This window comes from Microcebus murinus, chromosome 4 (genome assembly GCF_040939455.1).
Source record: "Microcebus murinus isolate Inina chromosome 4, M.murinus_Inina_mat1.0, whole genome shotgun sequence".
Taxonomy (NCBI): Eukaryota; Metazoa; Chordata; class Mammalia; order Primates; family Cheirogaleidae; genus Microcebus; species Microcebus murinus.
The window spans coordinates 82,048,085-82,071,894 of record NC_134107.1 but is presented as its reverse complement, the minus strand read 5'-3'; the positions used below and the strand labels follow the sequence as shown (position 1 = coordinate 82,071,894).

The window sequence follows — 23,810 nt, the reverse complement described above, 5'->3', positions numbered from 1 at the left end:
CTGGTCCTGTCAACTCAAAGGCAGGCTCCAGCAATTCTCCCTCAAATTCTTAATCATTTTTCCCCTTTCTCCCCTCATATAATTCCTAGTGGATCATCCCAGCAGCATGCAAACATGCTACTATTTTTCTAGTCTTACAGTAAAACATAACCAACACACTGTTGTCAATTTCACTCACCCTTCATCTACTAACCATTTTTCTGCTTTTATAGAAAAACTCTTCCAACTAATTTTCTCCTTCCATTCTTTCTCATACTTAATCCAATCATTTTTGCCTCTGTCACTCCACCAAAACTTATCTTGTCAAGGTTACTGTATTGCTATTAATAAATCTGATAGGCAGTTCTCAGTCCTATGTTACTCAACCTCCTGACAGAATTTAACAGTTCATTAGCTGCACCTTCAGGCTTCACTTCTAATTATAGTTCTCTTGCTGTTTCTACCACACTTGCAGATACTTCCTCCACTGAAGTCTTGAACCCCTAAAAGTCATCCATAAGGGTTGGAATCAACTTCTTCCAAATTCTTGATGATCTTGATATTTTGACCTCCTCCCTTGAACCATGAATGTTCTTAATGGCATGTAGAATTATGAATACTTTTCCAGAAGGTTTTCAATTTAATTTGCCCAGATCCATCAGTGAAATTATTATCTATGGCAGGTATGGCCTTATGAAATATATTTCTTAAATCATAAGTCTTGAAAGTTGAAATACTCCTTGATCCATGGGCTGTAGAATGGGTTTTAGCAGACATGAAAACAACCCTAATCTTCTTATACATCTCCATCAGAGATGAGGTGACCAGGGGCATTGATAATGAGCAATAATAATATTTTGAAATGAATGGGTCTCAACAGGGGGCTTAAAATAGTGTGCCATGCTGTAAACAGATGTGGCTGTCATCCAGTCTTGTTGTTCCATTTCTAAAGCACAGGAGGAGTAGATTTAGCATAATTGTTAAGGGATCTAGAATTTTTAGAATGGTAAATGAACATTGGCTTCAACTTAAAGTCACCAACTGCATTAGCCTCTTACAAGAGTATCAGCCTGTCCTTTGAAGCATTGAAGCCAGGCATTGACTTCTCTCTAGCTATGAAAGTCCTAGATGGCATCTTCTTCCACTATAAGGCTGTTTCATCTACATTGAAAGTCTGTTGTTTAGTGTAGCCACCTTCATCAATAATCTTAGATCTTCTGGATAACTTGCTACAGCTTCTACATTCACACTTGCTACTTCACTTTGTACTTTCAGGTTATAGCAATGGCTTCTTTCCCTGTACCTCAGGAACCAATCTCTGCTAGCTCCAGAATTTCTTTGTGGGCTTCCTCATCTCTCTCAGCCTTCACAGAATTGAAGAGAGTTAGGGCCTTGTTCTATAAGAGGCTTTGGCTTGGGTGGGAATGTTGTAGCTGGTTTGATCTTCCATCCAGACCACTAAAACCTTCTCCATATCAGTAAGAAAATTTTGCTTTATCATTTGTGTGTTTGCTAGAATAGCATTTTTAATTTGCTTCAAGAACTTTTCCTTTACATTCACAACTTGGCTAGCTGTTTAGTGCAAGATGCCTGGCTTTCAGCCTATCTCAACTTCGGAAAGCCTTCCTCACTAAGCTTAATGACTTCTAGCTACTGATTTAAATTGAGAGATATGCAGCTTTTCCTTGCACTTGAATACTTAGAGGACACTGTGGGGTTCTTAATTGGCCTAAATTCAATACTGCTTTGTCTTGGAGAATAGAGAAGGTGGAGGAGAGGGAAAGAGATGGGACACATACAGCATTTATCGATGAAGTTTGCCTTCTAACATGAGCACAGTTCTTGGTACCAAAAATAATTACAATAGTAACATCAAAGATCACTGATCACAGATCACCTTAACAGACATAATAATGAAAAGTTTGAAATATTGCAATAATTACTAAATTGTGACACAGGCATGAAGTGAGTACATGTTGTTGGAAAATGGTGCTGATATACTTGCTAAACACAGGACCCTTTAATTTATTTAAAAAATGCAATATCTGCTAAGCACAATTAAGTAAAGCACAACAAAAAGTATGCCTGTATCTTTAATTTTCAGTTAGGAGTTGTTTGAGAAGTTGCTACCATCCTCTTTTTTTAGATATAAGAATTAAAACAGGAAAGGAATGTAACTTCCCTAAAGTCACCCAGGCAGTTAGTCGTGGAGCTGGTAAACAAACCCAGTTCTGCCATGTTACAAAAATTAAACTGTTTTCAGTACACCACACCATTTAGCACTGTGTTTGAAGTAAGACATGATAGTAGCAATTGACTAAGTGATTTATCAGGAAAGACTTAAAAATCTAGTAGTAGTCAAGTCTTATATATTTGGGAGCCTAGACCTAAATAACAATCAGGAAAATGTTAGTTATCCATATAATTCTAATTTTTTTTACAAAGCCAATTACAGGTGAGACTGTGGAGACTATAGAGAATTATAACAGAATCTTAAGTCACCTGATACACCTAAACAGAGTTTGAGGAAAATAATGAAACTGAACTTTGATAAACTCAGGGTTTCTATATTCAGGAAGAAAAAAATAAACTGCATAAATATGGGTAAAAGAATTATCCATTTACATGTATATAAGATGTTGTAATCTTAGATAAGAGTAGCATAATGATTTAAACCACCTTGTTGACAAATAGTTTTGTAATTTGTAAATAATTTTTATGTATATTTCTTAAACTCTATTCTTAATGGATATGAGGTCAAATGATTGTGGGTTTTTTAAAATTTTAATTTCACATGTAATGTATAGTTCTTTCCATTTCCTAAATGCTTACTGGTTAGCTAAATAAATAAATATAGGCATCAGGTATGGCTTGTTAAATGCTGCATACAATTTGGTGTTAAACAAGTTGAAAGATTCATGGATAATTAAGAGAGCGTTGAACAACACAATCCAAAGGGATTGTTTGTTGTTTTAAAAAGAGAGGTTGAATAAGAAGCAATCCACAGACAGGAAGAAATTAAATTTAAGGAAAACAAGGGGAAGAAAGAACAAATAATTTTAAACGGTGACCTAGAGGACTTAGTTTCTAAAAAATAAAATAAAATACATATTAGAATGTGTCACCAAATAGGACACTATAAACCACTTCTCTTCTTCAGAATATATCCAGAATCTGACCTCTCATGACCACCTCCACTGACCACTTTGATTCAAGCCACTGTTGGAGGCCAATGTTATATTGTTAAAATATAAATCAGGTTATGTTACTCCTCTGCTCAAATCCCTTCAATGGCACTATATGTCTTTCAGAGAAAAACCAAAGTTCTCACAGTGGTCTCTAAGGCCCTGCAGGATTTGAGCCCTGTTGTACTCTGATCATTTTTTCTGCTATTATTCTCCTTGACTCAATCAGCTCTAACCTTAGGAGCTTCCTCAGGCAGCCCGGGTCTCAGCATCCTGACAATTGGCTCTGTGCTCTCTAATTCTTTTTTCTAACACTCCCTGTTCATCCAACTCATTCATTCTAACTTCCAGCTTCCATGAATGTCCTGAAACATACCAAACTTTGGTGACTGCCAGTCTCTCATTTAACAGTCACATTCCTCCACTATAGTGCTGTCAAGTTTTCTAATTTAATACCTCTATCAGTAACAGGCAGATTAGGTTTTAGGAAAAGCATACTTAAAATGTATTTGCTAAAAATAAGAGAAGACAATTTGGATAATAATCTGCTTTCAGTTATTATAAAAGACAACAGTGTCTGTGAAAGAATGAGTATCATAAGGGAAGAACTAGATGAGATGAAAACATAGCTGGATGAGATAAGAAAATGCTACAGTAAGATCAAAAGTGTCATAACAGAGTTAAAACCTATATTGGAAGCCATAAAGAGCAGAAAACAAAACCAGTTATGTAGAGTTCATATTGAAGGAGTGTGGAAGGAAAAGGGCAAACTGATGAAAATTATAGTCTATGATTTATTGTTTTCATTATGTACCAGTCATCATGATAACATTTTATCTAATTTAGCTCATTTACATATAACCATATAAAAATATTTATCTTTATCTCTATAAGTGGGAAAACTAAAACTTCGATTAAATAATTTTCTCACAGTGTAGATAGTGACAGAATTGAATTTGAATGAAAATCTATGTGACTCTAAAGCATATGGTTTTATCACTGTGCTGTTGGATAACAGATATGATAGAGAGCACATACATAACCCGTAAATAATCAGTGGTTTTGAAGAAGAAACTAAAAAACAAGGCAAGCAAAAGTATTAATTGATTATAGAAAATAGGCTACTAGGATCTTTTTTACACTGTACCATCAGTGCCTAGAACAATGTTGGCATATGGTAGATATTCAATAACTATTTGTTTATGGAACTATCATAATTACTGCCTATTAAGCATTTATATCTGTCACTGTGCTGAAGGTTTTATATACATTATTTAACCGTCAAAACAACTTTTGAACCGATATTTGATAGATGATGAAGATAAAGTGCCAACGGGTTAAATGACTCATTCAAGGTTATGTAGCTGATAGCTTATTTAACAGTTAAATACAAATTTTACTTTCTAGATCAGGAAAGCTCACTGTATCCCAGGCAAATATAATTTTACAAAAGTTAGACCTTTGCATTTATTGGGAAAATTTTTAATTCTTCATAAGAAGAAAACACTCTGAGTTTAAATAGGAGCAAAAGAACTGGTTAACCAACAAGAAATAAAAAATCAGGCTGACATTAGACTTTCTCTTTAAAGTATTAAGTGTTGCAGTTGGTATGAATTCTATAAAGTTGAGTTGCTATTCTTGGGTGAAGACAACATATATTTTTTACGTATGTAAGAGTTTAGGACTATTTTCAGGCTCTACTGAAGTACTTGTTTGTCTGCTAGTTGGACTAAAATCGGGATTCCTGGGGTGGCTCTGGTTAAGAATGAAGCTTAGCAACATTCTGGTATAAGACACAGGAGGTGTCATTCTCTGCCCTGCCACCCACCAGTGTGGTTGGTGTAACCCTCCCAGGTAGCCCCCTTCAGGTGTCACATGCTCATGTCTGGTGCCCAGTACCCAGATGTCTGCTCACCGCCAGCATATTCTGTGCCATCTTAGCTCCTCGCCCAAGACTCTAGGTCTACTCTGTCCTTAGGTATTCCCATGCACCTTCCAATCCATTTCTCCTTGGGACAATTACATAGCTACCATAATATCTATTTTGTTGTAGGGTTACATGAAATAAACCAGTTGAAGCCTTAGTATATTGGTCTAAAATGTGCTCAATGAGATGTTGTTTCCTTCCTTTGCTTTCTCCCCCTACGCCTTTTTCCTTCACTTTCATCAAAAACCCTTGAGTCTTACATTAAGATATTTTTTAACTAACTGGTTCATTATTGTCCATCTTTCTTTCACACTCTGCCAGATGTTTATTCCTATTCATTCCAGTTTTACATGACCATCCTCTGATTGAATAATTAGAAAAACTGGTCCAAACCTTTGTCTCATTCTGTATGAATCTTCAGAATACTGTGGCTTCCAGAAAACACACAGAAAATTTGAAAGAATCATGAGTGCTGTGAACATCTATACTCAACTATTTGAAAGTAAGTTGTAGACAAAGGACACTTTACCCCTAGACTTCAAAATTTATATCCTAAAGACAAGAACATTCTCCATTATATCTATGATAGTATCATACCCAAGAAATTTAAGTGACACAATACTTTTTCTAATACTCAGTTAGTATTAAAATTTCTTCAGTTCCCAAAATGTTCTATTTAATTTTTTTTTTATTTAGGATCCAAAGACTATGTATTTCACTTGGTTAACAGCTCTATTTAATTTCCTTTATCTAAAAATACCTGCCACATATTTTATGTCTTTCAGGATACTGACATTTTTGAGGAGCTCCAGGGCAGGTGTTTAGTAGAAAGTCCAACAGTCTGGATTTGCCTAATTTTTTCCCCCACATAATTAGATTCAGGTTAACAGGCCAGTGGTTCTCAAACACTCGTCTTATGACCCCTTCACGTGCTTAACAATACTAAAATCCCAAAGAGCTTTTGTATACGTGGATTGTATCCGTCAGTATTTACTGTATTAGAAATTAAAACTGGTAATGTTTTGAAAATTTTTATGAACTCATTTAAAAAATAGCAGACACATTAGATGTTAATTTTCCAAATCAGAAAATTTAATGACAAGAATGGCATTGTTTTACATTTTTATAAGTCATTTTAATGTCTGCCTTAATAGAAGACAGCTGGATTCTCACATCTGCCTCTACATTCAATCTGTTGCAACATGTTGTTTTCGTTGAAGCATGTGAAGAAAATGTGGCCTCACACAGATATGTAGTTGTAAATTGCAGGAGTATTTAAATTGCCTTTTCAGACTGGATAGTAGTAATCATTTCATTAGGGATTGCAAAAGGATGATTTTCTACTTCTATTATCCCTTCTGATTTTATCAACTATCTATTTTTATAGTTCTTTCTCTCTTCCAAAAGGTAATTTGGTAATCTCAAAATATAATTTATAATGGAAAGCCTAATAGATATTTCATTATTTACTTTTAATTTTCAGTTTTCAAAGTAATGAGTTTATGCCCTACAATTTCCAATGGTTTCCAGTGAGGTCTTTTTGTTTTCTTCTCTCATTGTTTCTTTTTACGTATCATTATATGTGCATGGTTTTTTATATATTCAGTGTGTTTTAATCACTTGAACTAATTATTTTTGATACTCAAATAGCCTTATCTTTGGTCAGTATGGCTTTGCTACAATTTTATTAGCCCTCGATAAAATCAAATTCTCTGTCACAACAAAGCATCCCAGGCTCAAGTTGTGCATTTCTGCCCCAGTCTTAGATCAGCCATTTCTCCAAAGAGCTCTGGTTCCTTTTAGGTAAAAATGAAATTAGACATGACAATCTAAATACTAGTGTCTGTTGCTGCTGGAGTTGTCTTTACTTCTGGGCATTTTTAGTGGACAGACCTTGAAAATACATCTCTCTAAAAAAGCGAGGGGATCATAAGATTATATCAAATTTCTTAACTTTGCACTATTGACATTTGGGGCCGGATAATGCTTTGTTGTGGTGGCTGTCCTGTGCATTGTAGGATGTTTAGCAGCATCTTTGGTTTCTCCTTGATAATACCTAACCCCTAGTTGTGTAAACCAAAATTGTCTCCAGACATTGTGAAATGTCCCAGAGTGGGGAGCGGGAAGAGGACAAACTTGCCTCCAGTTGAGAATACTGGTTTCCATTTATATTTCTAGCAACATTAAAATAATTACCAATTTTTTTTATCCATATGTAATATGGATATATATTTTTTTCAAAATACCAGTATCAGCATTATTACCTATAACAACGGAACCTGCTCTGTAGGCTATTTTCTTGATCTCCTGCATGAAATCTTAGACCAGCCCCATAGTTTTTAATCAGAGGAACAATCTCATTTTAGTAATAAAAATACTAAGGCCAGCATTATAGTAAAAATTCCAGACTCTCATCTAATTTCAGGTTCCTCCTTTGCTCCAGTTCAGCACTCACTGCTTGGGGCTTGAAGCACAAACAAGATCAACTTCTCTCTTTACCCTGATAACAGTCCTAAGAGCCATTGGCATCTGTTTCTGCCCTTTCCAGGGCCAAGTGTGGGAAGAGGGGTTAGACAGAGGTAGATACATGACTGTCACTGGAGTTCTCTGTGCTTGGTGGGTGATTACAGTGGGATAGTTTGGTGGGATTAATGGAGATATTTTACTGAGAAGCTCCAGCTGTCCTGGAATCCTAATAAGGCAGGTGATGCCTTTGTTCTCTCTGAACACTTCTGACTATGACCTTCAGCTTCTGGACTTTGGCGGCCAGCCCTATATAGACTACATTGGATCAAAATGTCCTTTGGGTTTCCCCCTAAGTGGAACCATTGGTTAAAAAGAACCATTTTATTGACAAATATTTTCAGAAAAGCACTCACATTAAAGGTGTAGAGGTTATAAATTATGACTTAAGTAAATGAAATCATGGTACTGTCACTTACTGTCACTCAGATAAAACATTTAAAGACCCTTCCCAGAAGCTCCATTTTCCTCCTTCCAGTCATTCCCCAAAAGGAACCAGCATCCCAGTTTCTAACATCACAGATTGGTTTTGACTTTTAGAACTTTGGATGGAATCATACAGTATTTTTCTGTGTCTACTAATTTTATACCACATTATACTTATGTAGTTCATTCACATTTTTGCAAGGGGCTAGACATTCATCCATTCTCTCTGTTGTGTATCTTCATGCATTGAATAAATACAACAGAGCTTGTTAGGCATTCTACTGTAGATGATCATTTGGGCTGTTTTCAGATTGGGGCTACTATGAACACTGCTGCTATAAATATTCCTGTATAAATCTGTTTTTCTCCATGCATGCACACCTGTCCCTACAGAAAAGTTTTACGTTTGGCTCTCCCAGAGCCCTGGCAATTTCACTGGTCCTGTACCAGTTTTTGATCCTTGGCTGCACAGGCAAACTTTGAGGCTCTGCATTTTATGCACAGAGTTCAGTTCCCACCACTCTCTCCCATTGGGCCTGAGGTCACATATCTCAGCCCCTCGTGAGCTTTAAACCCCAGTTCTTAGCTCCTAGGCCCCAAGTCTGCATCTGAAACTTTTTTGGATCATTGCAGAGGCCACTGAAGTTTATCCCCTGGCTTTCATCTCTTTCTTCATTTCTGGCTTATAGGAATTTCCCTTTTTTAAATTTTTTCTTGTCCCAAACTATAATTAAACAACACACTTCTATTGTATTTTACCAATAGCATTTCTGTGTTTGTGGTGGAAAGAGTGCCCCCACATGCAGCAACTCACATTGCCTCAAGTCTGCAATTCGTGCGCCATACCATAATGACTTTCTCTATTTTATTCTTTTACCTGTTGATCATAATATATTTATTTCTCTTTGTCATTTTACTAAATTTTCCTTCTTATTTAAAAAAAATTCATAAAAAATTGGGATCTCTTCCAGACCCAAATGAAATATAGGTATCACTTGGAAATTAAATATATAGAGAAATTAGAAGCTATATAATTATGATCATTCAGTAATCCTTTTTTTCAAGTCATTCAATATCCGTTTTTCAAGGTTAATAAAAAGCTCTCTTCTGCAAAGATAGATGTTAAAAATAAGCTTGTTGGACACTCTATATAACTCCTGGTCTATTACTATAAAAGGGAAAGAAATTTGCTGAATAAAAGGCATTCTGTAATAAAATAAATATTAAAAGAGATTTAAAAATCTTAAGTGATTTTTTAATTTACTATATATGATAATTGAAATAGGTCTTATATCATGGAATATAACTATATTTATTAATATTACTACAAGTGAAACAATAAATGCAATTATATGTACAATTATTCAACAAATATTTATCAAACTCTATTAGACAAAGGAGTTAAAGTATCAAAAGATTTAGTTTCCACTCTCACAGAACCTAGTAGCGATAGGCATGCAGCATTTACAACAGGAATATATTGAAAGTGCAGTTAGTGCACAGAAGAAATGTCAGCCTTTCTGGGAGCAGTCAGGTATGACCAGATGAGGCAAGCCGTTAAGCCAAGACTTGAAAGATGAGTGAGATTTTATGAAGCAGATAAATTGGGAGGAAGGGAGGAGAGTCAGAGAGGTATGGGAGAGTTTGGGGTAATACAAAGATGTTAGTATGGCTGTAGCATAAAGAACATAAAAGAGTATGCAATTTAAAAGAAAAGACATAATAGTACTCACTCCCTTTTTTTCCACGCTAAAACAAGATAGTCAGTTTCCCAAGGAGAAAGAGAAAACATGGTGCTCTCTTAAAGAATATAGGTAAGCCCTAGGTTTCAGCAGAGTCAGATGATGCATATTTATTAAGGGAGAGAGCTAGAGGGTTACTCCTATTTGAGTGGACTCTCCTATTGTTTATCATTATGCCATGTGTCCTATTTGTGGTGGTCTGTAGCTTATAAATATTCCTGAATGTCTTGTAACTACTGGTAGGGAAGGTGTGGGTAAATCACAAGGATGTTAGAAAATGAAATGCTCTGAGTGCTCTGATCAGAATGCTCTGATTCAGTGACTTGTCCTGTGACTGTCCTATAGTGACAATGTTTTATTGGACTGAGGAGAAGCAATAACAGTGCAATTTGAGCCATCAACCTATGGTTTATCAGGAATGAGCAGGTGGATCTGGACTTGGATGTGTTTTTCAAAACCAGAATATAAATTGGAAGCTGTTATTTGAAGAGAAGTGGTAGCAACTGATGTTATATTAGATTTTCAAGACTCAAATTTTAACATTTTTTACAGATTTCCACAATAGTATTGTGACAGGGCCAATGCAATTGTGGCTGAGGTTTCTTCACCTGCAAATACAGCCAGGTACTCAATGGAGTGACACACGCGTTATAGTGGACCTTTCTGCGTTCCTTGCATTCTTGGTGGTTCTGAGTTTTGGCTACGTGCTATGGTACAGAGCAGGGCCTGGGCCCCATGCCAAATTATCATAGTCAGCTCTAGTTGGAACTGGCTGGCTGCAACATTTCTTTAGCCGAAAAATTGCTTAGAGAAGAGTAACCTCTAATTATACCCCCTATATTTTGCTTGCATTATGATGTATCTACTTTGCTGTTTTAGTGGTCCAACATTTAGTGTTAAAGATGACCATAGCTTAAAGTGGACTGAGTTTTGAGATTTCTTTAAGACATTCTAGTCTGTTATGGGCAATACACAGTGATCTGAGTTGTGCCAACCTCTCAAGGTCATCCCTTCATGCCAATGTGCTCAATTATCATACATTTTCCTTCCTACTCAAACTTTAAATACTGTACTGCTAAGACTTTTTTTCCTTCCAAACTTACAAGAATTGCATTCCCTTTGGTAACTCTAATTTCCTCACTTATACTTAAATATATATTTAAATTTATTTAGTATTTATCATCAATCCTTTCATACCAGACTTCCTAACTCATACATTTCTCTGTTATAACTTATCTGTCATTGACTGTGTTACATCTTCAGGAACCTCTTTAGGAAGGGTATATCAGGGCCTTATTTCCTGATGTTATGCATATTTGAGAATATCTTTAAGTTTCCTTTGAAACTGAGTAACTGACTAGGTATAGAATTCTTGAGTCACATCTAGAACGGATCTAACTATATTAGGAGTTGAGGAATGTGTTAATCATAATTATAGTAGACATTAAGTGCTTGCTATGTACCAGACTATTCTAAGCTCTTACATGAGCTCTTGTATTCCTTAGATATAATCCTAACTCCTAATGTTATCTTTATTTTACTTGCCAAACATCATCTAGCTACTAAGTGATGAGATTGAAATTTGAATTAAAGCAGTATTATTCCAAAGTCCATACTCTTCATTTCCTATGCTAGCTGTCAAGATAATTAACCAAGAATGTTTAGCTGTGTGACCTTGATCATGTTGCTTAACTTCTATATGCCTCAGTTATTTCTCTATAAAATGAGAAGAATGATACCTTACAACATACAACATTGCTGTGATGATTAAATAAGTTAATGCATGTAAATAGCTCATAACAATGCCTGTCACACAGTAAGTGCTTAATAATTATCTGTTGTCTTTGTTGTTATTATCGTGTGGATAGAAAGGTGCAGATATAAGCTCTGAACAAGCACTCTGCTTTCAGGAATGGAAATCTTCAACACTATAGTGTAATATCAACAATTAATATGGCATTTTAGTTTAGTGGAGGGACAAAGTATATACTCATTTAATTTAGTGTTGGGACAAAGTAGATACTCATTAATATTGAATGAACGAGAGTTCTGTAAAAGTCTAAATACATTCACTTAAATATTAACAAGTAGTATTAAGTACCATCTAGGTCTGTATAGACATATTAGAAATATTTCATATTAGAAACATTTGGGTCTGTTCCTGCTGCAATAACAAAAATACCTTACCCTGGGTAATATATAAGCCACAGAAATTTTTTCTCACAGTTCTGAAGGCTGGGAAGACCAAGATCTAGACATCACAGATTCAGTATCTGGTAAGGGCTTACACTCTGCTTCCAGGAGAGCACCTCTTCTGTGTCCTCACATGGCAGAAGGGGCCAAATGGGACAAACTCCCTTAATCCCTTCTATAGGGGCACTGATGCCATCCATTAGGGCAGAACCCTCATGGCCTAATCACCCCCAAAAGGCCCCACTTCTTAATATTGTTGCATTGGGAATTAAGTTTTAATGGGAATTTTAGAGACGACACCAACATTCAAACCATAGCAGGAAGGAAACCCAAAACGAGAAGAGTTGCGTGGTAATGAAATTATAGGTTATTTTCTGTTTTTAATTTTTTCAATTTCTTACAAAATTTCTCTAATAATACACTATGTGAAATAGTTTGACCAGATAATCACTAAATTATAGCTCATGTATAATGAGTTTGAGGTATCTCCAGAGAGTTGATTGGGAGGTCGGGGCTCGGGATGAGATTTTTGGAACCATCAGAAGATAATGAGAGTACCCACAAGGCGTGTGCAGTGGAGTGAAACATGGCAAAGGAAGGGCGGTTAGCAAAGGAAACTTAAAAGAAACTGTTGGGTAGGTGAAGAGTCAGGAGAGAAGCGCTCCACAATATGATGCAATGGAGCACTGGGTAGGTGGGAAGGGAAGTCATCTATGGCAAATGATTCAGAAGTTCAAGAAAGAATCCACAGCCAGTGGGTATGAATACACCTTTGATAATGTTAAGCTCCTTTTTAAGAACAATGCATGTATAAGCTAAATTACCATATACTGAGGAGTAAAGGAAGTTAGGTAAAGACAGCAAATAGAGATTTTTCAACAATTTTGTTTGATAACCAAAAAGGGATGGATTCAGAGAGAATTTAGAGTAAGGTAAAGTTTCTTGTTTTGATGCTGGAATTTTTTTTGAGTAGTAAAATAATGAGAAAGCAACATATCAGTGGACAGGGAGAGAATGAAGATTTTAGGAGAGAAAGGAACAAGATTTCAAAGCAGGTAGAAAGGAATGGTTTCAGGAACACAGGCAGAGAGCCCTGGTAAGAGGGACTCTTTCTCCAAGACACTGAAGAAGGTGCTGTTGTAGGTCATTTAAGGAATAGAAATGAGACAAATCAGCAGCATTCCAGCTGCTGGTGTTTCCATCAGACTTTTTTCATCTGGATATTTAAGACCTAGGAACAGAGTGTAGGACAGCCTCCCTTCTATGTGCACTATTTATTTGTTTTCTGTATAGGATGGAAAACCTTGCTATTTTCTGTTCTCTCTTCTTATGAGAGGTCAGTGGAGGGTCTATGTAGATGATAGATAGATAAATAGCCAGGCAGGCAGGCAAAGAGACCAACTTACACATACTTTGCTCCCACAGTGACTCCTGTAGTCTGAATATATAACCTGTGCTAAGAAATAAACCAGAGTCCAATCAGAAAGTAGCATTCAGTATACTCTGCGAACCTCCTGTAAGATTGACATTGTGTGCACAAAATTGAGCATAGATATGAGGCTTTGTAACTTCCCATTATTGGGAGAAAAGCCCAACTCCCAGGAGTCCTAAATGAGAGGATGAATACTATAGCATGTGAGTATACAGGAACATAATTTATGGAAGAATACATTTTTAAGAAAAGAATATTTGTGCTTTTCAAAAAATGCCCCAGGTCAAGAACCATTTTATTATTAGCTGTCACATGAATATGGCTTTTTGGCCTTTTTGGCCTTTGCCATTTGGGCATATCCTTCCCTCTGATTTATTAAGCACATGTTTAAGGTAATTCTGTGTTTCTTTACTACAAACTTTGTCCAGAGAGTGACTCTGATTTTAATGTTGACTAATGTAAAATACTATAGGGAAATTCCATGATCTTTTAAAATTAATTTTCATATTTAGGAAGTGTAAGTTTCTGGCCGATGATATTAAAAGACTCACAGTATGTTTTAAAGGAAATTATTGGAAAATAAAGAGTAGCAAAATGTAACGTTATGGTTGATTAATGTTTATATATTTAAGCTGAATTTTCATTTTTGTTCAATCTAAATAAACTAGATTGCTCCATGCCTTATTAAGTGGAATATATTTGTGGTTTAAAAATCATCATTGTTGAATATTAAATCCATATGCCAGAACTTTTTAAAGGGATAAGTAGTTTCCCCTATGAAAACTGGCCCCAGGGTGATGTGTTTTAACTATATTTCTTCTATAATCCTTCTCTCCTTTCTTGGAGTACTTCCGTTTCATTATCATCATTTCTATTCATGGTGTTTTATAATTTGTGGTCAAAATACCAGGCATTAAATTCAGTACAATAAGTGACATTTTTCGATACATTGTTCTGTACATATTTATAGGATACATGTGAAATTTTGTTACAGACACAAAATGTGAAATTTTGTTACAGACACAAAATGTGTGATGATGATAAAGTCAGGGTACTTAGGGTATCCATCACCCAAATATGTATTATTTCTATGTGTTCAAGTCTTCTCTTCTATGTATTTTGAAAATATAATACATTATTGTTAACTATAGTCAACCTAATCTGCTATCAAATGTTAGAACTTAAACCTTTTATCTGACTATGTTTGTACCCATTAACCAGCTTCTCTTTATCCGCTCCCCTCCCATACACCCTTCCCAGCCTCTGGTATCTATCATTCCACTTTCTACCACTATGTGATCAACTTTTTTAGCTCCCATGTGTGAGTGAGTGTATGCCTGGTTTATTTCACTTAACATAATGGCCTCCAGTTTCATTTGTGTGCTGTGAATGTTATGATTTCATTCTTTTTATGATGGAATAGTACTCTGCATTTTTTTATCTACTTATCCATTGATAGATGCTTAGGTCGATTCCATCTCTGCTATTATGAATAGTGCTGCAATAAACATGGGATTGCATAGATCCCTTTGATATATTGATTTCTTTTCCTTTGGATATGTATCTGGTAATGGGATTGCTGATTTATATGGTAGTTCTATTTTTAGGTTTTTGAGAAAACTCCATATTGTTTTCTATAGTGGCTGTACTAATCTACATTCCCACAGTATATGAGAGTTCCCTTTTCTCCAAATCCTTATTAGTATCTGGTGGGGTGGTGGTGGTTTCGGTATTTTTTTTTTTTTTTTTTGTCCTTTTAAAATAGCCATTCTAACTGAGTAAAATGATAACTCTTTGTGGTTTTGAATCGCCTTTCCTTGATGATTAGTAATGTTGAACATTTTTCATATACTTGTTGGCCATCTGTCTGTCTTCTTTGGATAAATGTCTATTCATGTCTTTGTCCAATTTTTAGTGGGATTATTTGATCTTTTACTGTTGAGTTGTTTGAGTTCATTGTATAGTCTGGATATTAGTGCCCTTTCAGATGAGTAGTTGGCAAGCATTTTCTTCTGCCCTTTCAGATGAGTAGTTGGCAATTATTTTCTTCCATTCAAGAGGTCATCATCTTTACTCTGTTGATTGTTTCTTTGCTGTGCCCATTATAGTCCCATATAATATCATCTATCTATCTTGTTTGGTTGCCTAGGCTTTTAAGGTTTTAACCATAAAATCTTTGCATAGAACAATGTCCTGAAGGGTTTTTGCTTTGTTATCTTCTTGTTTTATAGTTTCAGCCTTATGTTTAAGTCTTTAATCCATCCTGAGTTGGTTTTTGCATATGATGAGAGATAGGGATCCAGTTTCATTCTTGTGTATATGGTTACCCAGTTTTCCCAGCACCATTTATTGAAAACAGTGTACTTTCCCCAATATATGTTCTTGATAGCTTTATACAAGATTGGTTGGCTGTAAACATGTGGATTAGTTTATGGATTCTCTATCGGTTCCATTGGTCTATACTTCTATTCTTATACCAATATTATGCTGTTTTGGTTACTATAGCCTTATATAATTTAAAGTCAGGTAATATGATGCCTCCAGACTTGTTCTTTTTACTCAGGATTGCTTTGGCTATTCTGGCTCTTTTTTCATTCCATGTGAATTTGAGGATTTTTTTTCCTATAATATTTCAGTGAAAAATGACATTGGTATATTCATAGGGATTTCATTGATGTATATTGCCTTGAGTATTAGTCATTTTTAACTATATTCTTCTGATCCATGAGCATGGGATGTTTTTCCATAGTTTTTGTGTCCTCTTCAGTTTCTTTCATCAGTATTTTTTACTTTTCTTTATATAGAGGTGTTTTACCTCATTGGTTAAATTTATTCCTAGGTAATTTTTATGGCTATAGTAAATGGGATTGCCTTCTTGATTTATTTTCAGCTATTTCATTATTGGTGTATGGAAACACTACTCATTTTTGTCTGTTGATTTTGTATCCTGCAACTTTACTGAATTTATCAGTTCTAAGAGTTTTTTGGTGGAATCATCTTGGTTTTTCTAAATATAAGATCATATCATCTACAGAGAGGTAAAATTTGACTTCTTCCTTCCAATTTGGATGCCTTTTGTTTCTTTCTCTGGTTGAATGCTCTGGCTAGGATTTCCAGTACTATGTTGAATAGGAGTGGTTGAAAGTGGGCATCCTTATCTTGTTCCAGTTCTTGGAGGAAAGGCTTTCAACTTTTCCCTATTCATTATGATGTTAGCTGTGGATTTGTCATTTATGGTCTTTATTATTTTGAGGTATCTTCCTTCTATGCCTAGTTTATCAAGAGTTTCATCATGAAGATATGTTGAATTTTATCAAATGCTTTTTCTGTATCTATTGAGACATGATGTAATTTTTCTCCTTCATTCTGTTGATGTGATGTATTATTTTTATTGATTTACATATATTGAACCATTCTTGCACCCCTGGTATAAATCCTACTTGATCATGGTATATTATCTTTTTGATGCATTGTTTGATTTAGTTTGCTAGTATTTTATTGAGGATTTTTGTATCTGTATTCATCAGGATACTGGCATGTAGTTTTGTTGTTGTTGTTGTGTCCTTGTCTGGTTTGGGTAGCAGGGTGATACTGGCCTTGTAGAATTAGTTAGGGAGAATTCCTCCCTCTTCAATTTTTTGGAGAATAAGTGACATTTTTTACATGCTATTCACAAGTATTAGCTCCATTAAGAAAGAATTGGCTCCAGTATTTTCCAATAGAGTTAAGCATATAGACTTTTTTTAAAGGCCTATTCCAAAGCCCTTTTTAATTTTTTGGTCTATATCTATTTTTTTGAAGGCTTCAGTGTCAAAAAGAAAAAGTTTAACTGGAGCTTGATCTTTATGCAGCTAAACTGCTTATCAGAAACATATAGCTAGCTAATCTTAAAATGACAGAAAAGTCTGAGGGCAATTCAATACTAATACCATTAAGAAGATGCACAGAAATATTGTGCACAATATTTTTAAAGGAGTTCTGGGATTGATTTTTAAGCTGTGTTTATCTTATTTAGGGTCCTGAAGACAGATTTGTAGCATTGCCAGAATTCCGTCATGCCAAGCAAGAGTCTGGCTAAGAGAGTCATGTACTTGCTGATGTGTATCTATCCTCTATTTCAGTTGTCCCTGCATAGAATTTCCAGTGGTCCTTAAATATTGAAAATAACTTAAAAAATTTTTTTTTGTTTTTTTAGGGCAGCATAACTATTTATGTGCTGGAAGAAATGACTGCATTGTTGACAAAATCCGCAGAAAAAACTGCCCAGCATGTCGCCTTAGAAAGTGCTGTCAGGCTGGCATGGTCCTTGGAGGTAACTCTGATGTTTTCATCAATAATATACTATCTAATATTTATACTATAACTCTGTGGGTCAGAAAATTATAATTTTCTTATTCGTCTTTGTTCTTGCTTTGTTTTTTCTGTCTTGATTATTGATGGTGACTCTTCACACTTGAGTAAATGAAGCAACCAATACCATCCCATTAACTTTATTGATTTCTAGTATGTTGCGGCCTGTTATGAGAAGTAAGAAGACTCTCTTCATCTGTATTGCCTATAAGTAGATGTTATGGGTAGTGCACTGACTTGTCATTAAATTATGTGGGTTGGAGTCTAGTTTCTGCCACTCACCTCAGGTTTGGCCTTGAGTAAATCACCAGCCCTTTCTGGGTATCAGTCTCCTTATCTGTAAAATGAGAGCATTGAAGTCCCTTCCAGCTCAAAAGTTGATTCTGCAAATTGGTCAGGTACATTGCTTTCCAGCTCTATAAGTGACTGATTAAAGCAAGATCACTGGAACAGGGGCAGGGATCCATTTGATAGAGAGTTGTATTAGTGAATTTCTTTTCTCATATTTTTGTTAATATGCACATCTCTAAAACACTTAATAACATAGCAGATATTCAAAAATTAACATCAGATGGTGACATATAGTTTGAATGAAAATAAAACAGTGAGGGAGATTAAGAGAACCAGGGTTATGGAAGACAATCCTATTCTTTTACATTTTTTTAATTTCAGAATATTATGAGGGTACAAACCATTTGGTTACATAAAGTGCTGTACTGTGCCCATCCCCCAATGCACAATAGTGTGCATTGTACCCATTAGGTGTGATTTATCCCTTCCTCCCCCCCACCTGCTTGATTTCCGATGAATATTATTTCCATATGTGTGCATAGGGTGTTAATCCATTAGTTCCAATTTAATGGTGAGTACCTGTGGTGTTTGTTTTTCAATTCTTGTGATACTTCACTTAGTTATATAATGGTCTCCAGCTCCATCCAGGTTAATACAAGAGGTATTAGTTCACCCCTTTTTATGGCTGAGTGGAACTCCACAGTATGCATATACCACATTTTATTAATCCACTCATATATTAATGGGCACTTAGGTGGTTTCCACATCTTTGCAGTTGTGAATTGTGCTGCTATAAACATCTGAGTGCAGGTGTCTTTTTTACATAATGTCTTTTTTCCCTTTGGGTAGATACCTTTTTATTTTTTACTTAGCCACATCCTACACAACACCATCTGGGAATTGTGGCTTTTATATCTAGATACAACTTTTTAAAAACATAGTAAAATGTGTACATAACTGTTGGAACTAAAAATATTTCTTCAGTGTACCATCTATAAACAGCTTTTGTTGCATCAGTGTATATGGATCTTCCTTTGGGAAATGTTGTATTTAGACCAATACTTGTCAAGTTTAAAGCCTAACCAAACACTACCTCCTCTCTAAAACTTTTGCCAACATGCTGGGACAAAATTAATCATCCAGGCAACGTTCTGGGCACTTTATTGTAGTTCACTTAATTATATCACTCATAGTATTTTATAGTTTGTTATTTAGAGGTTTGTTTTCTCTAAGTTAAGGGCAATGAGCAGGTCTCCATGTTCTGTGCATCCACAACAGTGCCTGGCTTAGGGAGATGCTCAGTAAATACCACTCAATGAATAGACTTGTGCTCGCGCAGGTTAAAAGCTGTTTTTGAGTCCTGTGCCTCAGTTTCCCCCTCTTTATTTTTTTGCTTTACCCTCAGAAGTCTTCAGGAACCTCCTAAATTTTAGAAAGTAGGACTTTCTCACAAAATCATACATCTAGTTAATGTTGGAGCCGGAAGAAAGACCTAGAGGCGCTCTGACTCCTGGTGCTGTCATTGTTTTCTCCATGACATGCTTGTCCTAGAAAATGGCAGAGCCTCTAATGCTGAGACCTAGGTTCCATCAGGATCTTTAATCTTGAGTATTCTCCAAATGGCTTTAAAAGATTCTTCAGTTTTATCACAGAATAGAAATGGCAGAATTCTGGATAGAACCATGAGAATACCCCTGGGGTTGGGTGATATAACCTAGAGAATTTTATGTTATTTCCTAATGTTCTAAGGCTTTAGCCTATCACTCAAGTATCTGTAATCCTTTATTATCTTCCCTATCCAAATCCAAACTCCTTGTTCCTTTAGTCTGCTATCCTAGTGTTTCCCAAACCACATTCTACCATTCACAGTTATTGCTAGATTTTTGCATCTTCTATATTATTACTTATTTGCATTTACTGTAATTCTTTCCTTCCTTCTCTCCTTTTCTCTCTCTTGCTTCTGACTTTCCTTTAGTCCTCTTTTTCAGTAACTATAGATTGAGCACTTACCACTTACCAGGTGGTATTCTAAATTCTGGGAGGATAGCAGCAAATAAAGTGGACCAAATTCCTTCCCTGGTAGAGCTTATACTCTGGTAGGAGGAGCAACAAATATATATGCCAAATGATGATAAATGCTATGGAAAAATACTAAGCAGAGTGAGTTAGTAGGGGTTATCTGAGAGGGGAGTCGCTCCTGAACCCCTTAATCTGATTAATATTTTTATCCCACTTAGCCATTTCCTAAGCAATAATCTCTCTGAAATCATGGGTTTGATATGCTAGTTACAATTTTTCTAAAAGATATTAAAATTAATTTATAGCCATTTAAATATATATTCAGTGTACTACCTTAAAATGGCTTATGTACCCATAAATGGTATATGTTACAATCTGGCAAGAGTATATTATTAGACCAATATATTTTGAGAGTCCATTGTGTTAAGCACCTACTTAGTGCTGTCATTGCTACCTTTAAGCACAGTGCAGTCTAATCCCTAATAAAATACAGGAGATCCCTGGGTTATGGATGAGATATGTTCCTGAGAACCTCTTTAGGCTGGATTTGTATGTGACTCAGATCCCTAATGAACAGTGCATGTGTGGTAATAATAACAATAATGGCTCATATGTGGTAATAATACAGTATAATACTGTAATAATAATACTCTTGTAGTGTAATAATAAGTTGTAGAAACTATTTATTTTAATTCAAACAGAACATAAACCAAACTTACACAAAAAGTTTAGATTAGAGATGGGACAAATTTCAAAAAAGAATATTAAAGGTTCACACTTACCTTATGTTGCTTCAACACTAGGCTAATAGGAATGTTACATGTATTTGGATCTTCTAACCAATCAATAATAGCCCTCCCATTTCAATAATTAATCCACTATGCTGCTTAGTAATAATCAATACTTTCATTGAAACATTGCTTTTTACATGTTCCATTAATCTCACTTTTTCCTTTATAATTGTTCCAATAGTGGAGCAACCAAAGCCTAATGCCTTCTCAATGAACGATGGCATCTGGCCCTTCTCCCACTGTTTATTTCTACTTTCATTTCCATTTTAATCACATTTCTCTTTGCTGCAGGCTCACCTTGACTTGCAGTAGACTTTCACTTCGGAGGCATAGTCATAAGGGTAAACACAGACTCACAAAATGTAATAAAAAAGTTAAGACTAAAGTGATGGTGTTGCACAAGCAACAGTGTAAACAAGACTAGCCCCTACCGTAAAGATGCTGCACCAATGAACCGCTTACGGCCCAGGGGTCCTCAAACATTTTAAACACAGGGCCAGTTCACTGTCCCTCAGACCATTGGAGGGCCAGACTATAGTTTAAAAAAAACTATGAACAAATTCCTATGCACACTACACATATCTCATTTTGCAGTAAAAGAATAAATGGGCAAAAACACCTACATGTGGCCCCCAGGGCCGTAGTTTGAGGACGCCTGGTATGCCATGTTGATCTGTTTACATGTGCAGAACAAACTAGTTCCCAAATTATTAATTTCATTATTATAAATTACCCTTATAGGGAGGCTTCGGAACCCATGTGCAAGTGTGGAACCCCGTAAGTCAGGTCGTCTGTAACCCAGGGACTGCCTGTAATTATAAAACAGAAGAGTAAGTGACCTAAGAGAGATACCAAACACTGGTATGCAAATAGAGAAAAGGAAAGAATCAATTCTGTGTGAGAGAGTTGGCAAGGGCTTGAGAGAGGAGGCTCTCAAACCGTGAATAGGAACTTTGTGAGTGGAAAAGGAGAAAGGTGTTTACAATGAAAATAATGTGTCTGAAAAAAAACCACGATACATTCTAATGATGGTTTTTCTGGAAAGTAAGTTAGTGGGAACAGGAAGAAATGAAGCTTGAAAGTTAGGTTGGGCCAGCTGGGATTTGGAGTTTAAGCTCTTTTCTGTAGGCAGCAGAACCAGTGATCTTCCCGTGGAATATCCATAGAAGAAAGCCTGGTTTCTAAGTGCAGCACATGGGCCTTTCCTCACCTAGCAGCTGCTCCCTCCCTCCCTCCCTTTCTTTATTCATTCATTTATGTTTGTCATTTTTTCTTGAGGTTTTTTTATTTCTTCTTTTTCAGTTTTTTTTTTATTTTTAATTTTTATGGATACAGAATAGTTATACATATTTATGGGATACATGTGATATTATAATATAAGCATATAATATGTAATCAAATCAGAGTAATTAGGGTATCCATCACCTCAAACACTTGTCATTTCCTTGTGTTGGGAACATTCCAAATCTACTCTTCTAGCTATTTTGAAATATGCAGTAATTTACTGTTAACTATAGTTGCCCTATTGTGCCACTAAACACTGGATCTTATTTCTTCTATCTACCTGTATTTTTGTATCCATTAATCAATCCCTCTTTATTCCCTCCTCCCTACTGCCCTTCTCAGCCTGTGATAAACACCATTCTATTCATTACCTCCATGAGATCAGTTTTTTTAGCTGCTAGATATGAGTTAGAACATGGGATATTTGTCTTTCTGTGCTTGACTTATTTCACTTAACATAATGTCCTCCAGTTACATCTATGTTGTTGCAAATAACAGGATTTTATTCTTTTTATGGGAGAATAATATTCCACATTATACATATACAGTATTTTCTTTATTTATCAACTGATGGACACTTAGGTTGATCCCATATCTCAGCTATTGTGAATAGTGCTGTAATAAACATAGGAGTGCAGATATTTCTTCGATATACCGATTTCCTTTCTTTAGGATATATACTCAGCAGTGGAACTGCTAGATCATTTTTAGTTTTTTCAGGAACCTCCATACTGTTTTCTACAGTTGCCAATTACTAATTTACAGTGCCACCAACAGTGCACATGTTTCCCTTTCTCCTCACCAGCATTTGTTATTTTCTGTCTTGATAATGTCCATTTTAACTAGGGTGAGATGTTATCTCATTGTGGTTTTGATTTGCATTTCCCTGATGATTAGTGATGTTGCACATTGTTTCATACACTGTTGACCATTTGTGTCTTCTTTTGAGAAATGTCTATTCAGATCTTTTGCCCACTTTTTAATCTGATTATTGTGTGTGTGTGTGTGTGTGTGCTATTGAGTTGTTTGAGTCCCTCCTTGTATATTCTGGTTATTATTTCCTTGTCAGATGAATAGTTTGCAAATATTGTTTTCCCATTCTGTAGGTTGTCTTTTCACTTCGTTGTTTCCTTTGTGTGCAGAAGTTTTTTAGCTTGGTATGATCCCATTTGTCCATTTTTGCTTTTGTTGCCTAGGCTTCTGAGGTCTTGCTCAAGATATCTTTGCCCAGACCAATGTCCTGAAGCATTTCTTCAATGTTTTCTTCTAGTTGTTTCATAGTTTCAGGTCTTACATACTTAAGTCTTTAATCCATTTTTATTTGATTTTTGTATATTGTGAGAGACGGGGGTAGTGGTGGTGTTCTGCACACAGATTATCTAGTTTTCCCAGCACCATTTATTGAAGAGACTTTTCTTTCCCTGACGTATGCTCTCTGGGCCCTTGTCAAAAATGAGTTGACTGCAAATGCATGGATTCATTTCTCAGTTCTCTGTTGTGTTTCATTGGTCTGTGTGTCTGTTTTTATGCCAGTACCATACTGTTTTAGTCAAGGTTTCTCATTTCTAACATACAGATCATTTGAATAACAAAAGATGAAACATGAAAGAACATTGAAAAGCTTTAAAAAGATTTGATAAAATCTTAGAATAGAATATCAGTGGTCAG

At 35.6% G+C, this 23,810-nt stretch overlaps 1 protein-coding gene across 2 annotated transcripts in view; it reads left to right on the top strand.

The window, feature by feature from the left end:
• Positions 1–23,810, top strand: part of PGR (progesterone receptor) — a 94,004-nt gene that overhangs the window by 12,726 nt on the left and 57,468 nt on the right. For both annotated transcript variants that reach the window (XM_012770555.3, XM_012770554.2), the window contains exon 3: positions 17,603–17,719. In XM_012770555.3, coding sequence (XP_012626009.2) covers positions 17,603–17,719 — 117 coding nt within the window. The remainder of the gene's footprint in view (positions 1–17,602; positions 17,720–23,810) is intronic.